At 33.2% G+C, this 13,542-nt stretch overlaps 1 protein-coding gene across 1 annotated transcript in view; it reads right to left on the bottom strand.

Annotated features, from left to right (window-relative positions):
• The window catches only part of LOC108775601 (coiled-coil domain-containing protein AGAP005037), a 117,220-nt gene extending 104,775 nt beyond the window's left edge, over window positions 1-12,445 (bottom strand). Inside the window, exons 1-5 of the mRNA XM_018542018.1 lie at window positions 12,414-12,445; window positions 4,467-4,493; window positions 2,783-2,954; window positions 2,440-2,638; window positions 1,914-2,109 (exon numbers count right to left, since the gene is read on the bottom strand). Of these exons, the coding sequence (XP_018397520.1) occupies window positions 1,914-2,109; window positions 2,440-2,638; window positions 2,783-2,954; window positions 4,467-4,493; window positions 12,414-12,425 (606 nt within the window). The 5' untranslated portion in view covers window positions 12,426-12,445. The remainder of the gene's footprint in view (window positions 1-1,913; window positions 2,110-2,439; window positions 2,639-2,782; window positions 2,955-4,466; window positions 4,494-12,413) is intronic.
• Window positions 12,446-13,542: the final 1,097 nt, after the last annotated feature.

Genomic DNA, 13,542 nt, shown 5'->3' with positions numbered 1-13,542 from the left:
TGATCTCTCGAGAACGAAATGTTCCCAGGTATCCCACGCCATGTTTTAGACCGCTGAGTATCTTTAGTTGTTACGGGCGAAGATGTTTGTCACGCAATCTTACGATTTTTCTCTCTGTTGTTTATTAAATCTTGATTTTCTCGTGTTTAGATGATGTAGCAGAATATTTATTCATTTATTGTATCTTCGTAAATGTTACAAATATTCGAAGATGTAAGCAATATTGCCATGAAAAAAACTTGTGCTGGACAAAACATCTTGCCGATTGTATTTATTTGCAATTTCCGACCGATTAACTGTATGACAATTAAGTCTGAAGCTTCCAGTACTGTGAGGGCGAGTGCGGGGTCAATTGTGACAAGAAACAATCGCAATCCTCGTTAGCAGAAATAATAATAATTAATTTATAAAAATCTTGTAAAATCCTGTTTCAAGATATTAGAATCCTAATAAGTTTATTTGTGTACTCTTAGGGAGACATTCGACTACTTGTAAAAGTAAACTTGTAAAAATGCTACTTGTAAAAACATTAACGAAGATTTTAGTCGACCTGCATATTCTAAAAAAGTGAGTGTAGATTTAATATGGTTGAAAAATAAACAACAATATAAACATCAACATGATGTGAATTTAACATTATGTTGGTTTTCAAGTATAGTGTTAAATTCATATCCACATTTTTTTAGAGTATACAAATCGGCTGACCTCGTCAATATTTTTACAAATAACATTTTTACAATTTACTTTTACAAGTAGTTGAAAGTGTTTCTCTAATAAAAATATGCACCGAACGTTGCGTACACAAATAATTCGTCCACAAAGATAGAATTTTATTAATTCAAAAAATGTTTATTGATGTGAAAGACGATTGACGTAATAGAAGAGCAGTATTATATTGTAAGTTCGAAAAACTGATCAGGAATAACAGTCGCTTTTGACAGAACACTCATCGCGATTTTAAGGTGTGTGCTGATCGATTGTCCCCGGCGAGAAGGGAAACTTAATTACGCGACGGAAATCGTCTTGATCGATCAGTAACGTACGCCTCAGTTGCTTAAGCTCGAGACTTAGCCCTAGTGGTGTATATGTATTTGTGTACATGTGATGTATGCCGAATAAACTTTTATAAACCGTTGCATTATGTTCTTTAATTTCTTAAAAATTTTCTAACACAGTACATCTTTTAATATTATTAATAATACATATTTCACACACATGATACTCTCTCCTAATTAATAAATCTTAAAAAATATTTCTATAAACACGCGATCTTTCTTTAAAAAACGATTGTGTCTATTTTAGATTCGATTGTTTTAATCGCATAAAAAAAGTAAAATTTATTATTTATTCAAATGAAAAAGAATATCTTATAATGTCCTTTATATTTATATCTCTGCAGTCATAATTATGAAAAATACGTTCTTTATGAATATAAAGTACACAGAGAGTGCAAAAAGAGAGTACACAATTTATTATTTATTTTTTCAGATAAAAAGAATATCTTATGATGACTTTTATACTTATATCCCTTCGGATATAATACAAAATATGTTCTTTACAAATGTGATATAAAATGCAAAATTAAACGAAAAAAATTGTCCCTCTAATGAAGTACTCGTAAACATTTTACTACTATTTTATAATATTCTCTTACATATTCAATTAACACAGAATATTCCCAATTTAGCTCTCTTGAGTGAGTCATATACTAAAATATAATTACCAAATTTTCATAATCCTATTTTGCATGATAGGTTGAGGAAGATATCTTTCCAATGTAATATTGCGTTATAACGCAGGCTATGTTACGTAAAAAAACTGAATAAAGATACCTAACTAACCAATCTCGTCTTCGCGAAGAAGGAGGATAAAAGCGACGAACTAAGGATGGAGGCTCGTTAACTCGCACTTACCTTGCTCTTGTGAATATGCTGATGCTGATATTCGCTGTCAAATTCTGGTTCGCTGAAGTAGCTCTGATCTTCCCAATGGGGAGGCAGACCGCCGCCGCCTCCTGGCACCCCCAGGGGCCCCGGCATCCCCGTCACTCCATCGGCACTCTCGAAAAGTCTCAGGACACTGCGATCCCTGATATCTCTCAGGTGTGATCTAAAAATCAAAACGACCACTTTTATATTGCGCTGCAGCGCAATCATTGTTCCTTTATTAGAATTCACCATCAAAACAAATACATTCTTTTCGCATATTATCATGACAAAAATTAAATAAATTGGAATTAAACAACTCTCTATGCAAAGCTTCTAAAACATCTCAATAACGAATATTTGTATAATAGATTTTGTTATAAATGAAAAATGGTTTAAATTATTTGTAAAGTAAAATATATTTAGTAACAGGCTCTTTGAAATATTATTTAGCCATTTGAGAATAAAAAATAAAATTCAGCAGAATGAATTTATAATGACAAAAAAGTGTTACCTTAGATCTTCGAGTTCGTAGAACATGTCCTTGTTGCTATCGTGTATGTAAACTTTTACATGAGGACTGTCCAGGTATTCCATAGTGAGTTGTTTCGGAAAGCTTCTGACGAAAAGAGCCTTGACGGTGTCTATACTGGTAATCTCGTTCGGCAGCAACGCTCTCTTCGTCTCGTTCCTATACTGCAGGAACACCAGTCCTATAAAGTACAGAAATCATTTGTCAGAAATGCATTTGTCTCATGCTCAAGTCACCAGTGGCATACTTAGGACTGATGTCAGTGATTATCCAATGATTTAGATTTAGAGAGTATTTTTTATGTTCAATATATATCACAAATTACCTAGTGGTCGCTCCAAAGTCTTGCTGGGTGTTCGTACGACGGGTAGGCTGCTTCTTTGCTTGCCCCCTCGCCGAAATCCCGTGCTAGAGGTCTCCACCTCGGACATGATGCCCGGGTCGTCATCGAAAAGCATCGTCGAAGACGGGGGTGGATAGCCACGCGGAAGAGGCGACTGAAAGCACGTGAATTCGGTAAGGTTTCGATTCATTTATGATCCACGAGTTTATTTACGATCCTGTTATTGTATCATGAATTACTTATCAGTGGCATTCGTAAAGAAGAAATTATACGAGTCACTTCCTATATAGCACCAATTGTTGCAAAAAGCTTTCAGAAAAGTTGTAAAATCATTTCAACCATTCACGTTTTATGTGCAACAATTCTAAAAGAATTCTGCAATGTCATATAAAATGTTAAAACAGAAATGTTTCTGAAATAAACTTGAAGAGCAATCGCCGTGTGCTGTTAAATAAACGCAGAGGAGTTTTTATTTCTCATAAGTAAAAAATTAAAACGCAAGATGAGATTTTTTATCTGTGTTTTAATAATATGAAAAGACGAGCCCTTAAAATTAAACTTCAAGATAATAAATAAAATGTATTTTAAAAGTACACCAGTTTCGTTTAGCATTTTATAAAAATTATATATAATAATTCAGGAACATAATATTTCTAAGATTTAAAGGATTTGATATTCTTAAAATTTGAAATTTACTCTGATAAATTTTCAGCAACATTTCTAACACATTTCAGAGAGGTATTAGCCATTTCAACAACCTTTCGGCAATATTTAAGAATGGTTGAAATTTTTTTCAATAAAATTTCAAATGCAAAAATCGCGAATATTTTATTATTCCAGATTTGTCGCAGAGCAGAAACATTTTGTACTATTTTTGAGATATGTTTCAATTTATCAGTGAAACTATCTCTGAAATACCTCTGAAAGATTTCTGTACTGTTTGGGTTAATGTATTTAGAGACGACATTCCTGTACGTATTTAACTCAATTTTAATATAAACCAAATTAGCACTAATCTTTAATATTACCAATTTATGCTGATTAAAAATTCGAACATATTTATAAATTGATTTGCCAATCGATAATGAAAATTGTGAGCATTTGTGCGAATGCGTACGAAATTGCAAATTTAGCGTGATTTGTATGTAAAGGCGCTTGATTACTCTGTAATAAATCTTTAACCGCGATCATTATTATATGTATAGATGTCTTATATAATTATTGTAAAAATGTAGCGCATTTAAATAACCGATATATCAAATAAGACTCGCAATCAGGTATTAAAAAAGATCAAATCCTTCTAATTTATATTTTCGGTATAATTTATTCAGTTATCTCATATAGCACAAACCTTCAAGGAACATCCTAACACGTTCAAAGGAAAAGTGTCCTCTGAAAGTCTTAAGTCATTTCTAGGATGTCTCTCGGATAAAGTGTGCTACATAGGATGTTACTCAAAATTTTATTACCTGCTGCTATGAATACATTCACAAAGATATTTTCTGAGCAAGTAATTAAACACACCGGTCAACTCGAGAACTATGTAGATGCCACTTAGAGAGAAACGATCGTGTCAGCATGCCGACATGCACGTTGACGGAGAAAAAAAAAAAAACTGATTCCGCAGGCAATCTTGCGTGAAAAACAATGAAAATTAAAAAATTACCTTTCTCTGGCGAGACTTGGTCCCCATCTGTCGGCGGCACGGCGGCGGGTAACACGGAAACACACACGCAAAGTAAAAACCAGTTAGATGTGTGATATGTCGCGGGGGGGTAGAAAGAGGAGGGAAAAAGCGGAGAAAGAGGAAGAAAGAGAAAAGGAAAACCGGGAAAACCGACAATCAACCGGAAACAAGCGTTTCGAGGAAGGGATCGAGTACGAAAAGCGCCAATCACTAGCGATCGAGTTGCTCTTCGTTGACAGGTCGGTCATGTAACTCGAGCGTAAATTGCGGCTGCAAATACACAGGCAGCCAAGCTTCCTGCTCGTAACAGAAACATGTTCCACGAACCGTTTTTCAGTTTTCGAAGCGCATGCCAAAGTGTTCGCGATGATCGAATCGTTACTTCTAGCGTAACATCATCCTCACGCTTCGTAAATCGGCAATTATATCTTAAAATGTTAATTTCCTTTGGGTGCGTCCAAAAACGCTACCCGGTACTCGTGTCTCGGAGTATCATTTTATCCTTGTTAAACATCGGCGTCTAACAAAGATAAAGAGATTAGAGACTTTGATAATGTTTTCGAACATGTGTGTGTATATATACACATAAGCCATGAAAAAATTATGTTCAAAAACATTATCAAAGTCTCTAATCTTTTTATCTTTGTTAGACGCCGATGTTTAACAAGGATAAAATGATACTCGGAGCTCGGAGGCACAAGTACCGGTAGCGTTTTTGAACGCACCCAAAGGAAATTAACATTTTAAGATATAATTACCGATTTACGAAGCGTGTGAGAATGATGTTACGCTATAGAAGTAACGATTCGATTATCGCGAACACTTTGGCATTCGCTTCGAAAACTGAAAAACGGTTCGTGGAACATGTTAATTAAATATATATATATATATACATACATAATGTATATATACATATGTACACACAATGATTTTTAAGAGATACGCAATAATGTAATTTTTAAATACAGTTAAAAAATAAAAGATACATACAGCAGCGTGCAAAAGTTTTCGACCAGTGAAAGAAACCTGATAAAATTTTAATCATTGTTAGGCGTTAGTATAAGATTTCATTAAACACGTCTTGTACTATTATAACACCTGGTAAATGATTACAATTCTATCAAACTTTTTTTTATCGATTAGAGTACAAAATATCTAAGCCGGAAACTTCTGCACGCTACTGTATACTCGTATGTACTTATGAATCCAGATATGTGGAAATACGGAGTGCATTTTCTCTCTCTATCGTATTTTTTCTATATTTAAATATCGCTTTCTTAATTCTTACTTCAAAAGTGATACAACTCGAACACAATTAAATTTCTTAGAAAAAAATATATTTTTCAAATAAACAGAAATTACTGATTGATTAATAAATATCGACAAAAACAATATATTCCTGTAACATGATTATTTTTGTCGTTTTCTCCTCATATTCCTTAAAGAACCACTATTTTTTAATTATGATAATTTTTTACGAAGTTAAATTAGTTCACTTCTGATGACTGTAATAATCTGACATCTTTGATGACATCTTTTGGGATAATTACTTAATTCATGATAATAACTCGGAAATCATGTTTTCTATTTGTGTCACTTTTAAAGTAAGAGCGCGATACGATGTGAATATGTAATTAAATATATACATATATTTGTTAAATTCTCAATATAATATGTAAATGAAATAAAATATATAAATGCAGTATATCTAGACATATCAGAATATAAACGATAATTTTCATCATTATTCCGTCAGGAGATACGGCTACATGTAAAAGCAATTAATAGCAGCTGTGGTTAAAAATAAATACTCGCAGTGAGTTTGAATTACAATCCTGTCCCTTGTATGGGATTTCCCGTTATTTCCTGGATATATGTAAATATATGTATACGCTAAAGTGCTATACATTATGTAAAAGAAAATGCGATTGCGCGAAGATACTCCTTATTTCCGACACATTAATTTGTTATAGCTACATTATCGCATTCGTTGTAAAAAGCTACAAGAACTGCGAGGTCGGTGCTTATGATATGCAACATTTACGTACGCAATTCACGTTCGAGAGCGGGACATGTGTTAAATACCTGGAACGATGTCGGCAACGCTTTTAGATAAAAGATTAAAAGGTAGGAAAGACAAGAGGAATAGAGAGAGAGAGAAGGAAAAACTGAGTACCCGTTACACGTGAATGCATAACTATAACGAAGGGTTAGGGTCGTTGTGCGCGACGAGCTAACCAAAGGGAAAGATAGGGATAAAGATATATATATTTATACATATGTATATAGTGCGAGGAAAAAAGCGAGATTGCTGAGCTTGCTTGCTTTTATCGTGGACACGTTTACTAGCTCTTTGACTCACATTTTCAACATACAGATTTTCATACTATAAGATATACAACGTTATCGTATTTATAATAAATAATTACTTTGCGAGCAATTATAAGATGTAATTCAATGTTTCCTAAAAGAATAGTAGTATAATACATATTATAGTCTCTTCAAATTATGTAGAGATAAAATAAGATGTATAAAGAACGATATTTTCTAAATACTTAAAATTTAACTAAATATACAAATCTGAAAATAATTTAAAAGTTGAAATCGTCAAAATAATGCAGGATGCTCAAGTTGGTTGCTAAAATGACAAAACTTTTTGCAGCAGTATTCATTATGTTTGAATTTCCTACATAATTATTATCTAACAAAATTATTTTCATATATTTACTTAAATTTTTAGGCTTTAGAAAATCAATTAAAGAAAAGTAAAAATATCAAAAAACTTTTATACATTTAGAATTTCAAAAAAGTTAAATTAATACATTTATTAAATTATTTGTAGATATATCATTTACTGCATCAATTCCCTAAAGCTTATTTAGAATTTTACTTTTCTTTTTTAATTATCGAAGTTCTATTGGTTTATTATTTAAATATTTTAAATTTAAATTCCCCAACAGTAATGTAAGGGAAATTTTGTCTGTCGTTTCCGTTTAACAATCAAACATTTTAATATAGTAATGAGTGTACTATTAAATTAATTTTGTTAATCTGTTTGACATGTGTGTGTGTGTGTGTGTTTTCTAAACGCAATAAACATAATTGACTTTTTTAGTTGACTTTTCCTCGGCAAAATGATTTTGAAAAAGCGATTCCATGACCATTTTGAGCGATGTAATTCCGTGATTCGAGGCGTAATCTTGTTTTTCGCGTAACCATGTCGCGTTGTATCGTAACAGAGGATGTTATGAACCGAGCGGGTCGCCAACTAATGGCAAAGCTGGAGAACATGATGACGTAACGCTCGCATGTTCGCTATCTCGAATGTGCACCACCTGTGCTCGAAGTTCGATTATCCCCTACAAACCGCAGAGACACCCCGAGGATGTTCAATAACCACGTACCAAGAGTTAATCGATCGTGCAACATCCGTCCAACACGACTGCTATAATCTTCAGATCTTTTGAGTACGTCATACGAAGCGTAAGATTTAACGACGTCTATCTTACTAATTGCAACTAATGATAATAAAAATAAATAAACAACAAATAGAAATTCATTCGCAGAATTGGTCATCAGTTTAATAACATTGTCTTCTCGAGTGACATAAATAAATTTGTAAATTTTTTAATTTGTAAGTATTTCTTGCGCAAGTTAGTTTAATTACGAATTTAACAATCATCAGATATGTACATATTAAATGTTTATACAAATACAAATTTTACACGATATTGTAAATAATGATATACATCTAGTTTGTCGATATTACAGATATTATACAGTCTATATAAAGAGGAAGCCAAAGAATATTATATATTTATTAATCATTTATAATCTTCGCAGTATTTATTATACGCGTACAAAATATATACAGGATTATAAGATAATAATAATATTCTCTCATTTTCTCTCTTATGCATCTATTTTTCATGTTAATAATGATTTTGTGAAAACAAAGGTAATTAAATTTTAAATGACCTCAATATTTTTATTGGTTTTTAAATTATTTTGAGGTGATAAATTCAATTTTGATGTTGTATTCGCTAATAACAAGATCAGTCTATATTTCTTATTCAAATAAATGTTTCTTTAAACGTGTAAGTATTTTGAACTTCTCTGACTTGTTAATTTTATTGAAATATATTTATAATGGTTGCTACCACTAAAACGTTCAAACGTTAAAGATGCAAACCCTAGAATATTTCGCAGTTACTAAGCGATTATCGTTAAAAGTTTATAAACATCCAGGTAATTAAAATGCAGAAAAATGAGTCAGAAATCTGGGACATATTAAGAGGACAGAGTTATGTAGATACGTTTACGTTCAATATATCGGTACCCTTCAATTATCGGAAACGATAAACGCAAGAAACGAGGACATCGTAGATGCATGATAATTAATTAACCGCTTCCTCTCGTTACCGGCGCGGCGGTTCTTGACCGCGTAGTGCCCGCTAAAATAATAAGCTGCGGGTATTACATAATAGTTCCAGTTAACGTGTAATGGTTAAAAATTTTTTTAAACATTAGTCGCATAAAATATCTAGTTGATACTAAAGTAAGTCATACAGAAACATAATACGTGTGCTATTTTCATTAAATACTATACTGTTGTAATATGTAGACTAGGTTATTCCACCTTACGGTTAACTTCAGCTTACTGTCTTACCATTTTACGTCGGTTCATCGTCGATTCTTAGATTTGAGATTATCTCAAGTACAGTTTTAAAACGCCATGAGCCAATCAGAGAGATGTATATTAATGTCTTAAGATATTATTTAAGATATTATTAAAACGGCCTTAAAATAAGAACTATAAGTACTGCTTATACTCTTTTATGCTCTTACTCTTTTACTCTTTCGTATATTCAGTAGATAAATTACCACAAATTATTTATCCAAAGATGGAACAACCGATCCTTAATAGCATAAGTTAAATACGATTAACATATGATATAAATGATACCATCAAACATCGCATGTGCACGAATCATATTTTACTTCAACAATATTTCCTAATAAATAATGTACAAGAACATTGCACGCAAATGATACGGTAATCTTTTATCTATTATTAGGTTTAACAGTATTACGGTGCATATTATGTGTCTTATGGAAGTTTTGCAATAACGTCATAAGAGCTTAATTGCATCATAAGTTTGTACGTTCATCAATTATGAAAAGTTTAATTATGCATAATAACGATTCGCGGAGTACATTATGAGATAAGAATAATATTTATGTCTTTTAAAATCAATATAAACACAGAACTCTCTACCACGGAAAGAACAATTTTACTAAAGTTATCTAAAAAAGAGAGTACAACTTTTTTTTCGCGATCATTCCGGGAACGTTATACCTCTACATAAGAAAATGTAGAGGTGAAACGATCCCCGAACGCGAATTATCTCTTCTCATGGAAATCGCAAGTTATCATAATAATAATGCAATACTCAAGGAAAAATTGATACATTGAAATAAAGTTGGTTCACATTGTTACAAAATTGCTGTCAGTTATGCTTTTATTACTTAAAAACTAATTCACATAGTTAGATCAACAATCTGAATTTGTTTTTAAATAATTAAAACATAACTGACAACGATTTCGTAACAATGTGAATAAAAATTTTATTCTTTATTTCAATACCAATTTATTGAGTAACGTATTATTATGATAATTTTGTGTTTCCACAAAGAAAAATACATAAAAAAAATGTAGAAATAAAACAATCCCTGAATGGTCGCAAAAAAAGTAAAAATTGTACCTTCTTTTCCTAAATAGAGATCTAAAAATAATGATTAAATCATTAAAATAATTATATAGGGAACTCACGTGCAATGAGCAATGCTGAAAAAAAAACTTTAACAATCTATAGCAATTAGTTTCAGTGTCTCATGTAATTATTTGGATGGTCCAATATCACACAATAATTTTCAGATCTGTATCTAGTTAGATTTTTAAATATTGCATTTCAGTAAAATTGTTCTTCCCATGTAGAAGAAGAATTCGGTTTACCCTACAATGCGAAAAGCAAAATCAATTCTGCTCCGTTTTACGGTGCATTCTTCAGTTTACGCTTGATCGCGCAAAAACGCGAACGTTGTATAACTTATAAGACGGATGTTCCTAAAGCAAACAGTATATGTACTTTTCTCTGACGGACCGAGAAAAGGGAGGAAGTTCGGGGCGAAAAGAGTCCGGGACGAAGAGCAAAATGTGTATGCATTCACGTGCGCCATAAATAAAACGGTGACCCTCAGTACGATCGAGTAGACCCGTGTGGTTGTCTTGAATGAAACATTCTCAAAATGAAAAATGTGTGTTCCCCAGTACGGTCTCTCCTCGATGGGAAAACGATTTTCTCCCTCGTTGCACAAACGATGTACTTTTCCGTACATACATTCGGGTAACTGAACGTTTGCCATAACCTTGGAAAACTACGGGGAATAACCCGTATTTATCGAGATTATCAAAGTGCCTGAACGTAAATAATACGCCGGTAAGTATTTTATTTGCGAATAAAATGCGACTTTATTATATATATATATTTTTTTTTGTCAAACAAAATAAGCAAGGTTTTCATTTTCAATTTGGTGTATTGTTTTCGTAAAAGTGCAAACTCATGCAGCACACTCGGACATGTTGCATACGTGGACGATCCTAAATTACGCTGGCACGTAAAGAGACGCCAGCGAAACTAGAGTGCCGTTGATAACGTCCATGCATTCGAGGATCATTTTTACGCTGATTTCTGATTTGTCGAAAATACGAGAGGAGTAGATGATAAAATAGTTTTTCAAATTATCTTTCTAATTTATCATTACATTATAATAAAATACGATTAAACTGCACAAGCAGAGTACTTGGAATAATAAATACTTTACGTAGATATCTCAATCTGTAATATTTATATTTTATTTGATCTACGCGTAAGAGTTAAAGTTTTCTTTTTAATTTCGCACTTTTCTAAAAACAGATTTAATTACTGTAGTCACGGGATATTTATTTATGACATTATAAAGAATCATTCCGTGTAGCAAGGAAAACGTTCAGTCACTTGTCAAAAAGTCGAGTCATTTCGATACAGAAAAGAGGAAAGAAAGGAAAATCTTATTGAAGAAAATTTTGACACGATACATAAAGAGAGATCAATAGAAAAATATTATCTTATAAGATATAAAATCTGTTATATACACACACTTTATAGAGAGATTTTGTAACCGATACTTAGAAAATATATAAATATACCTGTATAACGGGTAATAATTAACATTACATGTAAAAATTGAACGAACAACTAAATTATTCATAAAATGTGGAAATATGTATCAAAAGTATAGAAAACGCAGAAACTAGAAACTCGTGTCGAAATTACGCGAAATGAAAGATACATACCATAAGTGAAGAGAAGGTAAAGAAAGCTAAGAAGGATTCCGTTTATAAGGTTCTGCTGTCATGATTTTATACTCAGAGAAAAACGTAGTGATAGCAACCATAAAAGCGAGAGCTACATCATATATATAATGTTTATATGTACACTGAGGAAAATGGTTGGTCGAATTAATTAGAATTCTGATTGAAAATAGACATCGGAAAATTCTAATTATTCATATAAAAAAAAATCTTCTGGCTCGTAAATTCCACATGAAATGTGTTTTTAACACAAATTTTTCAACTGTGTACTAAGCTTATACAAGCCGTCATTTTTATAGTTTGACCATCACTAGGTACGTTTGTTTCTTTGAGTGTAAAAGAGCAGACTCTCGTAAGTTGAATAGGAATATTGTTAATGTTGCGACAATAGGGTAAGCGTTAATGTGAGGCGAAGGAAATTGAAAATTGGGGGAGAAATCGATATTTGAGAGAAATCATCGCAAACAATAAGAATGTATATGTATTTACATGTTACGTGAGCAAAGATTCACCTCGAGATCCATGGTGGTGTGCCGTGAGGGCGGAGTGCCGTACTGGCCGTGATGTGGCGGCAAATGATGCGGATGAAGGGAGTGCAGCTGCTGTGCGTTGAATTGTTGATGATGAAGAGAGGGTTGATGATCGCCGCCGAGGGTGTGCCTCCTTGGCTCGTCCCTCGAGCGGCCGCTCCCGGAGGAGCTGCGTCCCCCCGAGCCACCCCCGCCGCTGCCGCCGCCGCCGACCCCCAAGACGCCACCGCCGCCTCCGCCACCGATGCCGCCGCCACCGCCAGACCGTCTGCCAGATGTGAGTTCGTTCGAGCCGGGTTCAATCTCTCCCCTGACAGATCCGCCTGCAATCATACATGTTTCCTGTTGATAATATCGTCATTGACTTTCAAGCGACTGCAATCAGCGATCAGGACAGTTCAGATAGAAAATTTTCACGAAACGAATTCAACGTACTTGATAGATATTAAAAATCAAGATGATCTTGTAGGTATTTACATTTAAACCTAAACATCAAACATTTCATGATTTCAATGTTCAACATATATATACTACTAATGTAATATTTTTCGTAGCAAATTCTTTATAATGGTTAAGACCACAAAGGGCAAGAAAGAATCTCACAAAGAAATTGGGCTTTTGTGAAATGTATTAATAAACGTCTCCGAAGAATCGAAGTAAATACCTCTGTAAACCCAGCGACCCATTTGGCAGAAAGTGATCACGACAAACCGAGAATAACGCGTTCGCGGAAGTAGCCGGAAATAGTTATCGGGTGACATGTGCGTGTGTATACACTGGGGAGCGTGTTCTCGCTTTAATTATTCTTCCCCGACGTAGGAAAAAGCGAGATTGTATTAAGTAATAATACGCCTGAGGAATACTCGGAATAATCACACTTCTCTGTGAAAAATTTCTGGTTAAAAATAAGCAAACCAGGAGGAGGTTCTTATCTCATATCACAATTCTAATTATTTTAACTAGAACTTTATAACAGATTTAATATTAAATATAACTAGAAAAAAAAATTCTTGTTTATTTTCAACCAGAATTTCAATTAACCCGACTTTTCCCAGTACAGGAAACTGGGATCACAAAGATAGATAGACACCTCACACGAGATACAACGTTT

This window comes from Cyphomyrmex costatus, unplaced genomic scaffold, assembly GCF_001594065.2.
Source record: "Cyphomyrmex costatus isolate MS0001 unplaced genomic scaffold, Ccosl1.0 scaffold302, whole genome shotgun sequence".
In the NCBI taxonomy this organism is placed as follows: domain Eukaryota; kingdom Metazoa; phylum Arthropoda; class Insecta; order Hymenoptera; family Formicidae; genus Cyphomyrmex; species Cyphomyrmex costatus.
Note: the sequence above shows the minus strand (reverse complement) of the source record. Positions and strands in the feature narration are given on the sequence as shown.